Source organism: Schistocerca piceifrons, chromosome 3 (assembly GCF_021461385.2).
Source record: "Schistocerca piceifrons isolate TAMUIC-IGC-003096 chromosome 3, iqSchPice1.1, whole genome shotgun sequence".
Lineage (NCBI taxonomy): Eukaryota > Metazoa > Arthropoda > Insecta > Orthoptera > Acrididae > Schistocerca > Schistocerca piceifrons.
This window is the reverse complement of record NC_060140.1, coordinates 603,722,755-603,742,196: the sequence shown is the minus strand read 5'-3', so window position 1 is coordinate 603,742,196 and position 19,442 is coordinate 603,722,755. Positions and strand designations below refer to the sequence as shown.

The window sequence follows — 19,442 nt, the reverse complement described above, 5'->3', positions numbered from 1 at the left end:
CGTCGACGTGATCAATTTGATGTCCCCTTCAGTGGCTGATCGAATGTGTCATTGCGTTGGAAACATACCTCGATTACTGCAAATGATACGTAGCTTCGGTAAGCTGTACAACTGTCCTCTTGAAGAGAGCCGTCGGCGTTACGAGTAACGCGTTACTGTCTGCACCACTGTTTTAACAGTCACAGTAACGACCATACTGCTGATGTAAGAGTTCTGTACCCGCTAAACAAAATAATCCAGGTACGAGGGCACTTCTTTATTGTAACACACAAATATCTGAACGTCTAATTCTGGTTACACATTTTATTTTACAGACTAAGAACTGAGTTCTGTAACTGACAGTAGTAAACACCTACCCTACCTATGTCGCTGCGCTATGGACTGTGGGGGTTTCAATCCTAGAGGGCTGCTTATGATATGGAGTATTCCAGCATGGCAGTTGCTGACTTCGGCTGACATCTGTTGGACTGTGTCGAAGACAACTGATTGTTCATCTAGGCTGAACTTCCTGAATACCAGATAATGCTCGCCGAAGACTGTCTTGCAGACTGCCGGACCGCAGGTTATATCGCCGCCCGGATTGCTACTCTGCGTGATTCACTGCCGCTACTATAGATAAAGTGTTCCTCGTCTGTTACTCTCCAAGGGGAATGACGTCATTGTTTGCGTATGGCTGTAGCCCTCGCTGAGCGTGGGAATGTAGTCCAGCAGTCGAGGGCGGTCTTTCCGAACGAAGACTGAAGCTCATCTGCTTCTGACCTTGACGTCATTTATGCTACGTTAAACACCGCTACGATGAAGGAGGGGCACAAACACACTGTGATGTTAATACTCACGTCTATGCATTAGAGGTTGTTGTAATTTCGGGTTGGTTAGCAGTCAGCCCTCAAAACATTTAATGTCCGAACAATATGAGAACTCGATCTGTTTAATCATTCGGATAGTATCACTTTACCGCCATATTCTGGTGAAATAAAACATAATACCATCAATTGTATTATCGTACAAAACTCACAGGGCAAAGCTGTCTGAAGCACCAGGAGCTAAAACTTTCGTTGCTTTAAGTAAAGATGGGCTCATACAGTCAGGCTAGTTTTTTGAATTAGAGTTAATGCCCGTCGGCATCATTGAAAGCAATTTGTAAGCGACATTCTGCTCAAGAAATGTAGTAAAAATAGGATAATATTTCACTCTATCAATGATTTGATGTGAGCTCGTGGCTGTACTGAATTTGAATGCTTATATGTACACTCAGCCACACCCAGTGCCATAGCAGCAATTTCACGCTTTCCGATGATACATGGCTTCATCGTCTTCCATACGTCAGAAGAGCTGTAACTGTTAGCGATTCAGAGACAGCTGCTAATCTAATCTGAGAAGTCGTATACGTTTTTTCTGTATTTCCCTACAGTTTTTACCCTCTCTTAGCTGTTTTCTTCACAATGCTAGAAGAAGCTTGTTCTTCAGAACATTTTGAGGTCTCGAACCTGCAACCATAGTGCCCAGCTGAAAATAATGACTAACGATTACGCCATCACTGTCCCAAAATATGGTCGTCATCAGTTTTTCAGCACTAGCTCTTGTCCGAAATTGTTTTCGTGGTGGTGAATCTGTGAGCTTCCATTGAGCAGACTGGCGTCTCGTTTCAGGATCCAAAAATGAGATATACGTCTCACCCATTGTCACAGTTTTTGAAAAGGAAATCCAACTCATGACGTCATCACTTGTCAACACCGGCTGCCAGACTGCTACGTACACAGTCTTGAAGTCATCCATCAGCATCCGTGGTACCCGGAGGACACTCTTCTCACTTTAATGTCATCATGCAGGATTGTGAGCAATTCCTAATGGAATGGCTGAGACGATATCTTTATCTCCAATCGCCGAGTCTCCAAAACAGGACTCCACTCGCCTGAATATGTTGGCAGACCACTGGTGCGAGGACGAGATTGTTTTCGTTAGTTGTAACACCACCATCGGGCTTCTTCGATCTGCCACATTCAAGAACGCACGTTCGTCACCTTTATCACGCCATCACCACGCGTCTAATTAAACTGGAGATGCAGTAGGTGTCACACCACGCAAATGGAGAAAACGACTGATGAGTCGCTGTTCCTGTAATGCAAACGTCGCCATTTCTAGTATCAAAACCGTTCCTCACTGCCGGATATGCTGTACAGTTTTGCTATCACACATCAACAAAGAGTGTCCCCGTATATTAGGCCAAACCGCATGATTCTAAGTGCTGCCAGACCTGGAAAGATTGTATGAGACTTTAATTTAGTAGCAATAATGGACTCGTCACCACGTTGCCGTTCTCCTCGACTTAAGTAAGAAAAGCTCAGTATTACTTGGCGCACAGTGACAGCGTGACCAGTAGAACCAATGGCAGTACAGAGTGGTTGGTAACGATTAAGAGCACGTAGCTATCGGCTGACTATAAACAAAGTCCAAAATACAGCAGTGTCATCGTAGGCGTACAGTATCAGACCAGAGTCAATAACGAAAGAGAAAAGACCGAACAACAAGCAACAATGAAACAATGTATCACATGTCGTGACCTGAAGGCTTCAGGAGATAACAGACAAGAGTCTGTGAGTGACTGCTAGCGTGTATTTAAGCGCAGAGCTCTGCCAGGATAGAGATCAGAAACGGAGCAAGTGCGAGTGCAATGTTCGGGCTACATACTTCACAACAGAAGACAGCGCTGTTAGATCACTGCTAAAGGGCTTCCTTCGTTCGCCCTATGGTTCTACGAGTATGAGAACAGCGACGCTGCGAAAGATTCATACTCGTCGACTCGTTCAATCTTACTGAAGCATGCGGGGGTGTAACAATAGTCATGACTTATTTTTTGTATGGAAGATGAATACATTGTAACGTTCTTTAAAAATGATAGCCGCGCGTGATTAGCCGAGCGGTCTGAGGCGCTACAGTCGTCGACTGTGCGGCTGGTCCCGGCGGAGGTGCGAGTCCTCCCTCGGGCATGGGTGTGTGTGTTTGTCCTTAGGATAATTTAGGTTAAGTAGTGTGTAAGCTTAGCGACTGATGACCTTAGCAGTTAAGTCCTATAAGATTTCACACACATTTGAACACATTTAAAAATGATATAATAAACGATTACGGTAAATGAAGTCTGATCGAACTGGAACTGTCGTGTGGTGTGCTTACTCTGTGTTATTGTTAGCAAAACTTTACACCAATCGATTGGGCAATGCAGCTCCCAATAGCAATATGCTAGTGAACGGCATTTCCCGGTGTAAGCGAGGAATAAAGCGGAAATCACCGCAAATATAGATATTGTTAACGAACTGTTTTTCGATATTAAAGCAAATCAAAATACAAATAACTTAATTATAGATACTGATAATGCTTTACCTCAATAAAGCGAAAAAAACACTCACATTTTTAGTTGCAACGACAGAAAATATTCTCAGTAACTGAAAAGCAACTGCGGACAACATGGACACAGAAATGAAAAAATTTAGAGCAGTCGTCGAAAAAAGTTTATCTACATAAATGTAAGCATAAACAGAAAAATGTTCACTGCTAACCAATCAATCGTTATATTGGTGTATAATCTGCTTCTGAAGTGTCCCAGCTTGGGTCACTTTCACAATAAGCCCGTTGATTACACTGAAAAATCGATTTCTGGACATAATCAGTTTATGATCACAAATATATGTTCTGCGATCTGTTAGCAGATTTAAACAAGTAAGAAACGTCCTTCAAAATGAAGGGATGACTTCTTTGACAACTTAAAGTTCTTGGAAAACAACACAAGTAAATCTCTGTGTCAGACTATTTTCTGAAAAGCTCTCTTGAAAACGAAACATACTATCTCTGTCTTTTTAGACGTGAACAGTAGGCAGAAAATTAAGGCCCTTCTCACCAGCAGTAAAAGGAGTTCCAGAATCAGAGTCGACAACCGCAGCAGCAGGTCGCGATGTGCGGTGCGGTAGGGTCTAGATGGCAGTGTGGTGTTGGTGATTTGGTAATATTCCGCTGGCGCGGGGGGGGGGGGGGGGGGGGGCGCTCGTCGGGCGAGGGCAGTTATACCCACGTGTCGGATGACTAACAGATAGCTGTTGTTCTAGAGATGTGGGGTCGGATTGGCCGAAAAAAATGGCGCGGCAGATGCCAGCATAAGGTCCGTATACATGGCGATCCCTACTGCTCTTGGGCGCTCCCTTTCAACGAGCCTGCTTCGTGCAGCTCAGGCGATCACGCGAAGTTCGTCTTGTTTCGACCGGTGCTCTTGCGGAGCTGCAGCGACGGCCCGCATAGCGGTGCTACGTTGCGGGTTGGCGCGTTACAGGAGACCCCGGAAACAATCCAGCTTCTGTCATTTAGGAGTTCGGAGATTTTGTGACATTTCACCTTGCTCTTGGGAATGGCTATAAATTCGAAATCATGATTACGTTAACAAAATGAATAATAATTTACAGTTTAACGGCGGATATTTCTATCAAAGCAGTTGCGTATGTAGCGAGTCCAAAGCTATACTTGCGAACTCGTGTTCTGGCTCTCCCCCCTGAGCGAGTCGAGACCACTTGTGCCCGATAACAGACACAGGTGACAAGCAGGCAGCGTCGGAGACTAACAAGTCGAGTCTACGAGTACACCGACACAGCGAATTCGGAGACGACCTCACAGGACTCACTGACGACGTTAAGGTGAATATACGGAGCTCAGTTCCGATCTCTTAGATCGGAAGTAGCGCCCATTGCGACGTTTGAGGAGCCTCGAGTAACTACTGTTACTGTAGTATCTCAAATTGCATACCGATACTACAGTTTGGCAGGGAAACTGCATCACTGTTGTACAGAAGGCTTAAGAGCCTTTCATACGCTCAGATTTGTCTCAGCATTTCATGTTTACAAATCTGGTTTGCAGTATTCACTTCGCTTTCACACCTTCCAGCAGCACAGAACACGATGTGAAGAAGGAAGAATGAAGTCCTTCATCTACAAATGGGGACTGCCGGACACTCCACTGTGTGACTGTGAAGCTTCAACGCAGACCATTGATCACACTGCAGAGGAATGACCCCAGAGGTTTTTCAGAGGAGACTGGAAGGATATTATCAACGCCTCTCAAACAACATAGGAATGGACAGACTCTCACTCTGTAAGATCATCTGAGACCAGAGCTCTTGCATATTCCTTTTGTGCTTCATTATGTAAATATTGCTGTGAACTGCAAACGCGTATCCATACGATAAATAATAACATCTTCCAATCACAATGCAGCTTTCGCACAGTCCTCAGTCAGCAGTCCGAGAAAGCAGAGTATTTTCTGTCGATGACCAACATAAGTAAATTTCTTTATAAGAAAATTTATTTGGAAACTGGCAGAAGCTACGCTTATCTGAAATTTTCTGCTGAGATATTACCTTCATCTTTGAGCAGCACTTCTGGAAAGACGTCGTGCCATAGCATTTCATCCGGTCTGCACATCGGGTCTGTGTCAGTCCAACCACCACCTGATTTCGCAGAGGCCGGATACACGCAGTAACACAGACAATTTTTTTCAGGCAGTAGTTCATCACAAGTAACGATTCATCTGTGCGAAAACTGTCTGTGTAGATAAGTCTGTGCCAGTATCTGGGTGTGCGGAGATTCCTTTAGACTATGAACATACCTCAGAGGTTCCGAAATTCCAGCCCGATGTAACGAAACATTCTATCTTCCAACCAAACCAGTTGAGGGTCATTTTACTGCATTCTCACATTTCTTAATGAAAACAAGCATTTAGTTTATTCAGCCTTTCTACAGAAGAATTGCCTAAATATATTTCAGGTATACAAAGAATGAGCAAGTAGACAGCGTGCGAAATATGCATATTACGGGCGTTTGTGTAGAAAATCTGTGGCAAGGCCGACCATGTGTGGCACTAGACACGCTGTGTCTGCACTGCTGCTTGCGGTGGGCTTCTCAGTGGGATTCTTATAGTGGAGTGAGCGGTCGTGGCAGTAATTTATAAGGAGACGGTCGTCGTGGGGGGAGAGGAGGAAGGGTAGAGAGGGTGGGAGATGGGGGACCGTCAAATAAAAATTGGTCGACCGGCCGCGATTTATTGGGCCCCGGCGGCTGGCGCCTCCTTTATATTCTACCGCCGTAAGGACTGCGTTACGCCCACCACCGGGGTTAACACAGTCAGGCACTGAGGAAACACTGTGTATCTGCAAGAGCAGTCCTTTCACAGACGACGATCGTCACTAGCTGGCTCTGGAACTAACAGATTGTTTAACGGGCGCTGACGCACGCTTGCCCGGGAATGCATAAGTCTCACCGACAGTTCAAATGGTTCAAATGGCTCTGAGAACTATGGGATTTAACATCTGAGGTCATCAGTCCCCTAGACTTAGAACTACTTAAACCCAACTAACCTAAGGACAGCACACATCCATGCCCGAGGCAGGATTCGAACCTGCGACCGTAGCAACAGCGCGGTTCCGGACAGAAGCGCCTAGAACCGCTCGGCCACAACGGCCGGCTCACCGACAGTTACCGTCCTTCATATGTACTCTGAAAACCACGAACAATTGCGTGGCAGAGGGTATTTAGGGTTGTATAACATGTTATGGTTTCTTACCAATAGGCCCTACATCTGCATATACATACATACTCCGTAATCCACCATACGGTGCGTGGCGGAGGGTATCTCGCATCACAACTAGCATCTTCTCTCCCTGTTCCACTCCCAAACAGAACGAGGGAAAAATGACCGCATATATGCCCCTGTACGAGCCCTAATCTCTCTTATCTTTGTGGACTTTCCGCGAAATGTAAGTTGGCGGCAGCAAAATTGTACTGCAGTCAGCCTCAAATGCTGGTTCTCTAAATTTCCTCAGTAGTGATTCACGAAAGAACGCCTCCTTTCCTCTACAGACTCCCACCCGAGTTGAAGCACTTCCGTAACACTCGCGTGATGATCAAACGTACCAGTAACAAATCTAGCAGCCCGCCTCTGAATTGCTTCTATGTCCTCCCTCAATCCGACAAAATAGGGATCCCAAACACTCGAGCAGTACTCAAGAATAGGTCGTATTAGTGTTTTATAAGCGGTCTCCTTTACAGATGAGCCACATCTTCCCAAAAGTTTACCAATGAACCGAAGACGACTATCCGCCTTCCCCACAACTGCCATTACATGCTTGTCCCACTTTATATCGCTCTGCAATGTTACGCCCAAATATTTAATCGACGTGACTGTGTCAAGCGCTACACTGCTAATGGAGTATTCAAACATTACGGGATTCTTTTTCCTATTCATCTGCATTAATTTATATTTATCTATATTCAGAGTTAGCTGCCATTCTTTACACCAATCACAAATCCTGTCCGAGTCATCTTGTATCCTCCTACAGTCACTCAATGACGACACCTTCCCGTACACCACAGCATCATCAGCAAACAGCCGCACATTGCCATCCACCCTATCCAAAAGATCATTTACGTAGATAGAAAACAACAGCGGACCTACCACACTTCCCTGGGGCACTCCAGATGATACCCTCACCTCCGATGAACACTCACTATCGAGGACAACGTACTGGCTTCTATAACTTAAGAAGTTTTCGAGCCAATCACATATTTGGGAACCAATCCCATATGCTCGTACCTTAGTTAGGAGTCTGCAGTGGGGCACTGAGTCAAACGCTTTCCGGAAGTCAAGGAATATGGCATCCGTCTGATACCCTTCATCCATGGTTCGCAGGATATCATGTGAAAAAAGGGTGTATTTGCGTATGGATCGCGAGGTAATTTAACTGTTTTAATAACTGTATACTCGTTATAAATGGTCTAATCTCGTCTTCACGTTACCAACGGGAGCGATAGGTAGGGAGTTTGCAGAGCAAAAACTTTTTTCAATCCTACCACTAGGTGTGAGGTAGGAACGACTGCTGCCGTTGTCCAGCCTTCCTAACAAAGTGATATTTTACTAGGAAAAGGTAATTTGCATTTCCGATGGTAGATTCAGACTGTACGCAAATTAACTAATAATTCGGTATATGTCCTGGGTCTCTCCGAATAATATTCCGAGTTAATCGTTGATTAGTGACATCAAACTAATTTTCCTCGACATTTAGCGATCATCGTAGGCTTTCCTAATCGAAGGACTTTTGTCTCGTGGCTGGGTGGAGGATTTTTCCCAGACCTATTTTAACTATTCGTAACAATTCGTAACATGGTGACTAGTCGTAAAGGCTGCTTCAGCCATTACTTTCAATTTTTTCGCCACGGTGTCCTTTCAGCACAGGTACGCTAGTACGTTGCAACTTTTTCCAGAACTGACGCCACTCCAGGAACTCCAACCACTGAACCGTGAGACCAGGCCTTGCTGACCGGATCAAACCCGAAGATTTGCTCTATTTAGAATTATTCTGTCATCGGACACACTTTGAGGTGAAGTGCCTTCGGTAAAAAGACTGACGAGAAAGGCCCTCCGATCCTTAGGCGTTTGCTCTTCTTGGTCGGTTCGTGATCTTCAGTAGAGCAGATATTTCTGTGATTTGCATGTCCTTGTGCGCGCCAAATGTTCTTAGTAGCAGTTATCGACCTCACAGCTCGAATTGGCGCTGTTTCTCGTTCACTGTAATACGACCGCGAATATTTCGGTCGTGAACTTCGTAGAAATGTCGTGGTTGTTATCTCAGTCGGCGGGCGCGATGAAGCCTTCCATGCTTCTGTGATAGCATTTTGTATTGCCCCTGCCTGGGCTCAATCTCCTCAGTTCTCGTGACAACTATTTTCACGAATATTTCAGTGTAGTCGCTCTCTCTGTCTCTCTCTCTCTCTCTCTCTCTCTCTCTCTCTCTCTCTCTCTCTCTCTCTCTCTCCTCCCTTCAACTCTCCCTCTCATCAGCTGCAGGAACAGTTATCAAAATTCTCGGTTGTGTTGAAAGTATTTTTTTTCTTTTGCCTTTTCCTATAGCAAGACTTCCTAGGCTAGTTTGTGTATGGATGAACGGTAATCAACTTTTAACAAGGTGCCTCGCATTTTCATGAGTTTTCTTTGGAACATTATACGCAAGTTCTGTCAGACGTCTGGTCTGTTGAATTGCCCTGTTGTATCCTAGAACTATTCATTTAGCTGTCAGAAACTCCTGCTACAGGGGATGGAGTCCCATGCTGTTCGCGGTTGAGACAGCAGTGAATTAGCAGGTGCGGCTAAATGTACTTGTTAATTGGGAATCACAGGTCAGGCAGTTTTCCATCAAATTTACTATCAGTATCAGTATCTCCACAGTCCAGCAGAACGCAGCAATCAGCAGCATGAACAGACGTCGTAGGGAGCTGAAGTACAGTTCTCGATTCCTCGCTTAAAACTGGTACTTGGAACTCTGTAAGTAGTATAACAGGATAATTGGCAACTATCTTCAAGTGCCTGCCAGCTCACGTTTTTAAACATATCCATTGAAGTCTGTGATGGCTCAGACAAGTCTGTGACAGTACGTGCTGCCCTCCTTTGCTAACATTCGATACCCTCTGTTACTTATATTTGGTACGGGTCCCACACACTGGAGCAATAATCAAGAATGTGTCACATGGATATTTTGTCAGTAATCTGACTTGTAGAATGAGTGACTTTTCCCAGTATCCTACCAGTAAACAAAAGTCTGCTATCCGCTTTACCTGCATCTGAGTCCACGTGGCAAAAACAGCTACACTCATTTATTTTTATGAGCTGACCACTTATAATTGTGACTCCTTGATGCTGTAGCCATAAAGTACATCTTTTCTGCGTTTTGTGATTTCTGTAAATTTACAGCAAGTCTCCAAACTTTGCAACGTTTAGCAATCTTATCGAGATCTGCTTAGATATTTTGAGGTTTTCCAAATAGTTTTTCATTATAAATAACTACATGACCAACAATAAGAATGAGGATACAATTAATACTGTCTACCAGGTCATTGGTATACAACGTGAACGGAAAGGATCCCAACACACTTCCCTGGGACACGCAATGAAGTTACTTTCCAAGATAAAATGCTAGTTCTCCACCTGAGATATCCTCAGATCAGTCACAAACGTCGTTTGATTTCCCATATTATCGTACTTTTGTTATAGCGTTGGTATGGTATCGTGTCAAAAGCTTTTTGGAAGTCAAGAAGCAATACGTCCATTTGACTGCCTTGATCCATGGAGTTCAGGATGGCATGTGACTAAAGCGCGGATTGAGTTTCGCAAAACTGGTATCTTTGGAATTCATGCTGGTTGGAGTGGAAGTCTTTCTCTTCGAGGAACCACATTATATTTGCACTCAGAGTATGTGTCACGAGCAGTATACAGCAGACTGACGCCGATGTAATTCGATGGTAGTTTTGCTCGTCACTTCTTCTACTCTTCTTATCGGCTGGTGCAATCTGTGCATTCTTCCAATTACTGAGAACTTACAGACATAGAGAATTTCTGGTGTCACTGTTCTGCCATCCAGTTTCCTAGATCGCGCTGGCCCAGTTTTCCTGAAACATAACATTTTTTTGTAAATTTTTAACCCAGTCATCAGTCTTCTGACTGGTTTGATGCAGCCCGCGACAAACTCCACTTCTGTGCCACCCTCGTCATTTCAGAGTAGCACATGCAACCCACATCCTCAATTATCTGCTGTACGTATTTCGCTCTCTGTCTTCTTCTACAGCTTTTACCTTCTACAGCTCCCTCTAGTACAATGAAAATTATTCCCTGATGTCTTAACACATGTCCTATTACAGTGTCCCTTCTTGTCAGTGTACTCCATATATTCCTTTCCTCTGCGACTCTGCACAGAACCTTCTCATTCTTTACTTTATCAGTCCACCTAGCTTTCAACATTCGTCTGTAGCACGACATCTCAAATGCTTCGATTCTTTTCTGTTCCAGTTCTCCCACAGTCCACGTTTCACTACCATACAATGCTGTGCTCCAAAAGCATATTATCAGAAATTTCTACCTCAAATAAAAGCCAATGTTTGATACTGGTAGACATCTCTTGGCCAGGTACGTCCTTTTTGCCAGCGCTAGTCTGATTTTGATGTCCACCTTGCTTCGTCATTTATTGGTTACGTTGCTTCCCAGATAGTAGAATTCCTTCAGTTCATCTACTTCGTGACCATCAATACTGCTGTTAAGTTTCTCGCTGTTCTCCTTTGTGCTAATTCTCATTACTTTCGGCTTCTTCGATTTACCCTCAATCCATATTCTGTATGCATTAGACTATTCATTGCATTCAGCAAATCCTGTAATTCTTCTCCACTTTCACTCAGAATAGCAATGTCACCTGCGAATCGCATCATTGATATCCTTTCACTTTGAATTTTAATCCCATAGTTGAACTTTTCATTTCCGGCATTGTTTCTTCGATGTACAGATTGAACAGTAGGGACAAAAGACTACATTGCTGTCTTACACCCTTTTTAATCTTAGCACTTCATTCTCGCTCTTCCACTCATACCGTTTCCTTTCGGTTTTTTGTGCATATTGTATATTATCCGTCTCTCCCTATAGCTTATCCCTATTTTTCTCAGAACTGCAACCATCTTGCACCACTTCACACTGTTGAAAGCTTTTTCCAGGTCGATAAATCCTATGAACGTGTCTTGATTTTTCTTTAATCTTGCTTTCATTATCAAAAGCAACTTGAGAACTGGCTGTCTGGTGCCTTTACCTTTCCTAAAGCCAACCTGATCGTCATCTAACATTTCTTCAATTTTCTTTTCCATTCTTCTGTATATTATTCTTGTCAGCAACCTAGATGAATGAGCTGCTAAGCTGATTGTGCGGTAATTTTCATAATTTTCAGCTCTTGCAGTCTTCGGAATTGTGTTGATGATATTTTTCCGAAATCAAATGGTATATCGCTGGTCTCATACATTCTGCACACCAGTGTCAGTGGTCGTTTTGTTGCCACTTCTTCCAATGATTTTAGAAAAGCTGGTGTAATGGTATCCATCCCTTCTGCGCTACTTGATTTTAAGTCTTCCAAAGCTCTTTTAAATGCTGAAGCTAATACTGGATCCCCTGTCTCCCCTATATCGAATCCTGTTTGATCCTCTATCACATCAGACAAATTTGCGCCCTCATGGAGCACTTCAATGTATTCTTTCCACCTACCTATTCTCTCCTCTGCATTTAACTGTGTAATTCCTGTTGCTTTGAATTTCACTGAAGGTTGTTTTGACTTTTCTATATCCTGAGTGAGTACTTCCGACAATCATTATTCTTTCGATTTCTTCACATTTTTCATGCAGCCGTTTTACCTTAGCTGCCTTGTGCTTCCTATTTGTTTCATTCCTCAGCGACTTGTTTTTCTGTATTCCTGAATTTCTCTGAACGTTTTTGTATTTCCTTCCTTCATCGATCGACTGAAGTATTTCTTCTGTTAACCATGGTTTCTTCGCAGTACTTGTGTTTTCTTTCCAACTTCTGTATTTGTACTTTTGAGAGGTGTCGACTCCTCTTCAACCGTACTACCTACTGACTTATTCCTTATTACAGTATCTAGAGCTTTAGAGAACTTCAAGTGTATCTCTTTATTCCTTAGTATCAAAATTCTTTGCTTATTGATTCTACTTGACTAATCTCCTAAACTTAAGCCTACTCTTCATCACTACTAAATTGTGATCTGAGTCTTGATACGCCTTACAAGCCTGCATCAGATTTCGGAATCTCTGTCTGACCATAGTGTAATCTAACTGAAATCTTTCTGTACACCCCGGCTTTATGAAAGTATAAGTTTTCCTGTTGTGATTCTTGAACAGAGCATTCGCTATTACTAGCTGGAATTTGGGACAGAACTCAATTAATCTTTCTCCTTTCTCATTCCTAGTACCATGTGTTCTACTCCTTCTCCTACAACTGCATTCCAGTCTTCCATGACTATTAGATTTTCATCTCCCTTTACATAATGTAGTTCCCTTTCAGTGTCCTCATATACTTTCTCTATCTCTTCATCTTCAGCTTGTGATATCGGCATATTTACTTGAACTGTCGTTGTTGGTTTCGTTTTGCTGTCGATTCTGACAAGAATAACCCTGTAATTGAACTGTTCACTGTAACACACCCTTTGCCCTACATTACTATTCATAACGAATACTTCTCCCGTTATATCATTTTCGGCTCCTGTTGATATTACCCTATAGTCATCTGACCATAGACCCTTATCTCCTTTCCATTTCGCTTCACTGACCCGTAGTGTACCTAGATTGAGCCTTTGCATTTCACTTTTCAGATTTTCTAGATTCCCTACCACGTCCAAATTTCTGACATTCCATGCCTCGACTCATAGAATGTTATCCTTTAGTTGGTTATTTTATCTTTCTCTCATGGTCTCCTCTCCCTTTGCAGTCCCCTCCCGGAGATCCGAATGGAGGACTATTGGAATGTTTTGTCAATGGAGAGATCATCATGATAGTTCTTAAATTTCGGGCCACTTGTCCTGTGGATACACTTTATATTTCTTTTGATGCAGTGGTTTCCATTGTCTTCTGGTTCCTCATACTGCTGATCATTCCTGATTCTTCCACCTTTAGGGGCAGTTTCGCACCCCTATGACAACATAGTGCCCTGAATCTCTTTCCGCTTCTCCGCACTCTTTGAAGAGGCAGTTGGCAGAGTGAGAGCACTTCTGGTGCTGGAAGTCTTCGGCTGCCAATGCTGATGATTTTTATTCAATATTTAAGCGGTGTCAGGGTTTGAACCCTGGAATGAGAACGTTTTGATGACTTCTCAAAGGCACTGCCCCTTGACCACCGGTACGTTGTAACCTACAAATATTATAATAACATATGTTTATATATATATATATATATATATATATATATATATATATGTTTATGTATGTCCCGCATCTCCTCCTAAACTATTGAATCGATTGGAACCAAACTTGGTACACATATCACTTACTGGCAGGAAAGAGGCGCTGTGGGGTTAAGAACCACCTATCTATGGAAGATGTGGGGGTGGGAGTGAAAAAAAGAAGCATAGCGCATGACGCTCAAAGAACCAGGCTATATTCATCTAGTATTTGAGAATTTGTGTACTTTATCATCTGCAAATAAAGTTAACATACAATTTCAAAGCTTTATATAACACTTTTTCTCGCGACACTACCCACAAATTAATGAAATTTTCTCTGTTGATGCAGTAAAATTGAAAATTGCCTGGCATGAAGTTTTCGCTTATTACTTCTCTACTACTTAATCTATTCGCGACACATTTTGCAGACAGTATTCACATACATCACTGACTGTGCCCGCAAATGTATGTCATTTTACGACTCATAGATCTGGAAATAATACGACATAAACATTGACCTGCGCAAAACATATGTGACGTGCGTGTACGGGTGAACCCACAAGTAAGAAACTTTTCCGACTTCCTTGGATAGATTTATAGCCAACTTGGTACATATGTTGCTTACTATCTGCAAGGAAATACTTCAGGGGTAAGATAAATCTACCTCCTATAGGTGTGGGTATGATGGACAGACGAATGTGGGGGAAGGGGAGGTGGAGAGACGAGGAAGGAGGAAATGGACACAAATAGGCGATAGGAAAGGAGTGGATGTGGAGGCAGGCAGAGACGGGAAGATATACATGGAGAGAGGGAGAGGAGGAGATGGACAGAGAAAGGGAAGAGCAAGAAATCGACAGAGAGAGGGGGAAAGGAGGAGATGTAAAGAGAGCGGGGGAGTGAAAGATGGTCAGAGCAAGGGGGAGGAGGAAATGGGTAGAGGGGGAGCAGATAGAGAGAGGGGGCAAGAGGAGGTCGACAGAAAGAGGAGGAAGGAAGAGGAGGGGACAGGCGGAAGAGTAGATGGACAGAGACAGGGGGAAGGGGGGGATGGACTAAGAGAAGACTGGAATAAATACATACTCAGGCAACGCCGGTTTTTCAACTAGTTTTGTGTCAAAGCTGTACACATTGGTACACAAAAACCAAACAGTGGTGTACAAACAGGGTTTTCATGACCACTGTGACTGGCCCCTGCTTCCTTGCAATCCTCAGCTGCTGGCATGCCCGCCTGATGTGTTGCAGTCGTCGTGGGTGCTGCGGCTGCTGCTCAACGCGGCGGTGGCGGCGGCCGTGGCGTTCTTCGTGTCGGTGGGCTCCCTCCACGCCGACCCTGCCATGTGGGCGGAGCACGGCGCCGTCGCAGACGGATTACGTGGAGTGAGTACTCGCCGCTTTCCTTCTCTGCTGCTCTGCTTCCAGTCTGTCCAGTTAGCAGGCCCACAGGACATCAATGTTCATTTCCTTACAGCTCATCGGTCTAAATGTCAGATACTTCCTCAAAATTGTTCTTTAGCTGCTTTGAAGTGCTGTAGACCGTGTACACCTCTTACTAGACCGTCTACGGCTGAGGCGAGTCATAGAAGTGAAATGGTGGGTGAATTCCAGTCGACTGTATGACAACAACGCTGACGTGGATAGAAAGGTAGAATGGAGGAGCATTCACGTTTGGACGTGCCCACGACCACACTGTGATATACGTGGTCTGACTGTTTCGTGCGTCAACACGGACTGTCCGTCGTGTCTACAAGGACTGGTATACCACTCGCAGCCATGTCACACGGCGTAAGAACAGCTGTCGTAGAGAGATCCTAACTGACAGACGGGGAAACAACAGTCACGCCTTGTCAGTGTCAACCCAACAGGTAATGCTGCTGTTACTCATCCAAGCCCGTCTCACCCAGTTTCCGAGCAACAATGCCATGGGATGTGCATGCAGTAGGCACTCCTCACAGTGGCACATAAGGCTGCTTAGCTAAACAACTCACGAACTGGACAGTAACTGACAAGACAAGTGTCCGAAGATCCGCGATTCTGCCTCGTTTCAATTTATACTAGTTGTCAAGTGAGGCGTTTATTCCCCAAGGAATGGAGGTCTTGGCTCGTGCCAGAAGTGGTTCTGTTTCTTCTTTGTGCTGGACTGAGATACCACATAAGTTAGATTTCGTGACATTTGGTACCAGAAGTACCGTGAACGTCTGTCCACAGCAGTAATATATCTTCACGCAATCAAATCACGCTGCCAGCCAGAATCACGCTCATGGAGCAGCAGCGTCACCAGGAAAAGAGACACGCACCAAAGTAACCATGTAAGACAATAAATTGTCGGTTGCAAATTGTAAGTCAGTCATAAACTTGTTAGGAATTCCTGCAGAACGTTCGACATGTCTTCAAGTCGTCAAGTGTGATAGAAACAGTGACCGATAGATAGACAGTTGTTGGTCTTCAGTAGAAACAGAACAGTGAATACAGGGTGTTACAAAAAAGTACGGCCAAACTTTCAGGAAAAATCCCTCACACTCAAAGAAAGAAAATATGTTATGTGGACATGTGTCCGGAAACGCTTACTTTCCATGTTAGAGCTCATTTTATTACTTCTCTTAAAATCACATTAATCATGGAATGGAAACACACAGCAACAGAACGTACCAGCCTGATTTCACTTTGTCACAGGAAATGTTCAAAGTGTCCTCCGTTAGCGAGGATACATGCATCCACCCTCCGTCGCATGGAATCTCTGATGCGCTGATGCAGCCCTGGAGAATGGCGTATTGTATCACAGCCGTCCACAATACGAGCACGAAGAATCTCTACATTTGGTGCCGGGGTTGCGTAGACAAGAGCTTTCAAATGCCCCCATAAATGAAAGTCAAGAGAGTTGAGGTCAGGAGAGCGTGGATGCCATGGAATTGGTCCGCCTCTACCAATCCATCGGTCACCGAATCTCTTGTTGAGAAGCGTACGAACACTTCGACTGAAATGTGCAGGAGCTCCATCGTGCATGAACCACATGTTCTGTCGTACTTGTACAGGCACATGTTCTTGCAGCACAGGTAGAGTATCCCGTATGAAATCATGATAACGTGCTCCATTGAGAGTAGGTGGAAGGACATGGGGCCCAATCAAGACATCACCAACAATGCCTGCCCAAACGTTCACAGAAAATCTGTGTTGATGACGTGATTGCACAACTGCGTGCGGATTCTCGACAGCCCACACATGTTGATTGTGAAAATTTGCAATTTGATCACGTTGGAATGAAGCCTCGTCTGTAAAGACAACATTTGCACTGAAATGAGGATTGACACATTGTTGGATGTACCATTCGCAGAAGTGTACCCGTGGAGGCCAATCAGCTGCTGGTAGTGCCTGCACACGCTGTACATGGTACGGAAACAACTGGTTCTCCCGTAGCACTCTCCATACAGTGACGTGGTCAACGTTTCCTTGTACAGCAGCAACGCTGACATTAGGGTTATCGTCAACTGCACGAAGAATTGCGTCGTCCATTGCAGGTGTCCTCATCGTTCTAGGTATTCCCCAGTCGCGAGTCATAGGCTGGAATGTTCCGTGCTCCCTAAGACGCCGATCAATTGCTTCGATCGTCTTCCTGTCGGGACACCTTCGTTCTGGAAATCTGTCTCGAACAAACGTACCGCGCCACGGCTATTTCCCCGTGCTAATCCATCATTCAGATGGGCATCTGCCAACTCCGTATTTGTAAACATTGCACTGACTGCAAAACCACGTTCGTGATGAACACTAACCTGTTGATGCTACATACTGATGTGCTTGATGCTAGTACTGTAGAGCAATGAGTCGCATGTCAACACAAGCACCGAAGTCAATATTACCTTCCTTCAATTGGGCCAACTGGTGGTGAATCGAGGAAGTACAGTACATACTGACGAAACTAAAATAAGCTCTAACATGGAAATTAAGCGTTTCCGGACGCATGTCCACACAAAATCATTTCTTTATTTGTGTGTGAGGAATGTTTCCTGAAAGTTTGGCCGTACCTTTTTGTAACACCCTGTATAATTATCTGCCTAGAAATTTAACTGAGTACTGTTAGTTTGGAACTGTTCTTCGACTAGTACATCCGGACAGAATATTAGTTTTCTTACATCTTTAGTTCAGAGAACATTATTTAGTATCTGTTCATAGAACTGTAGCCAAAGCGGGACAGATGGGCTAAACCTGCATTCCACAATTGCCGTAACAAGCGTTACCAAAGTTCAGTAATGTATTTTACTACTCACTATCCGCTGTTACTCTCATCGTGTGTGTGCCGCCCTAAAACCTACTCATACGTCCTACCGTTACACCTGTCTTTTTCAGCGGCATCGAGATTTTCATCAAAGTGGACGAACCCAGTCCACTAAAGTTTTGTGGGTGTTTTCGTACCATGGCTTGGGCCCTGTCATTCCGATTACCGTAACGATGAAGCAAAATGTTTTTTGGTAACGAAGTGTTGCCCTTTCTTCTACATCCACATTATGGGTATGATGAGGACACTACGTCTTCCTAGACGACAATAGCCGCACTCGTAGGGATCCGTGCATACGTTCCCGGTGTGACGTAGACTCGAGCACACTATTCCATTGGCCCTATAAATAACACACAGAAAATGTCTGGGGATGTTTGTAACATCCAGCGAGCCGTAGCAATCATTATCTCCAAAATCTTGTATTTTTGATTCATATAACCGTCATTCAACGGTTTCAACCGGGTGCGGCATACCTGAAGAAATTTTTGGAATCTTCATCGCCGAATTCTCATTATCAAGTCTAGAGGCGGTGTTACACGGCATTTTTCTTATGTCACCTGTGAATGATAGGAGCGCTTATAAGCTACAATTATAAGCCACAATTTTGTATAGCAAATAATCAACATATCTTTTCTGGAGATCACTGCGATCGTCTGGATGTACACAATTCTTATATTTTGACCGTCACGGCTGCTATCACACAGTTCCTAATGGTCGGTTTCGGGTTTACTCCAACCGATCTGCAGGCGTGCGTATTAAAATCGTAATATAACGACGAAAGACGGAGCAGTTATAACACAAAATTCCCGTTCCCCACTGTCCTAAGAGTTTGGTCTCGTCTGCATGCAACTATGCAAAAAAGTTTGCAGAACGACACAGAATGAGTTTAAACGTGGATTACGTATAGGAACGTAATAAATTATTAAGGCCGTACAAAGACGGCGTAAGCGAAGACCCAGAATTACCATCTCTTTTCTCGCCGAAAACGTCAGTATTACGCCAAGCGCACTTATTGAAGAACGACCAAAGGTAGTGAAACTGTGAAATCAAATGCCAGTACGAGTCTTCGACGTCTAAGGGCGCAGTATCAGAGTCTGAGCGCCTTCTAATGAGGCCAAATGTTCGGCATCCCGGAAACGTGTGTGATAGTAGTGTATTTCGCTAATGCAGGAAATGGTAGTGAGTGTGAGACCAGTGACGAGCAGTTAACGTGGTCACGCGATGTAATCAGAGAGCAGCGTGATCGCCACCTTGTCCGCAGGGTCGTTATGGGTCATACAGTGTATAGTAGGTACGACAAACGATAGCACAGTACAGTAAATTGGTAGCACATGGAACAGTGTATGGCCGAATGCACAGTGCACTTACGCTGAGGTGACAAAAGCCATCGGAT

At 44.1% G+C, this 19,442-nt stretch overlaps 1 protein-coding gene across 1 annotated transcript in view; it reads left to right on the top strand.

Moving 5' to 3' along the window:
- Nucleotides 1–19,442, top strand: part of LOC124788883 — a 437,882-nt gene that overhangs the window by 78,394 nt on the left and 340,046 nt on the right. Inside the window, exon 2 of the mRNA XM_047256165.1 lies at nt 15,025–15,159. Within this exon, the coding sequence (XP_047112121.1) occupies nt 15,025–15,159 (135 nt within the window). The remainder of the gene's footprint in view (nt 1–15,024; nt 15,160–19,442) is intronic.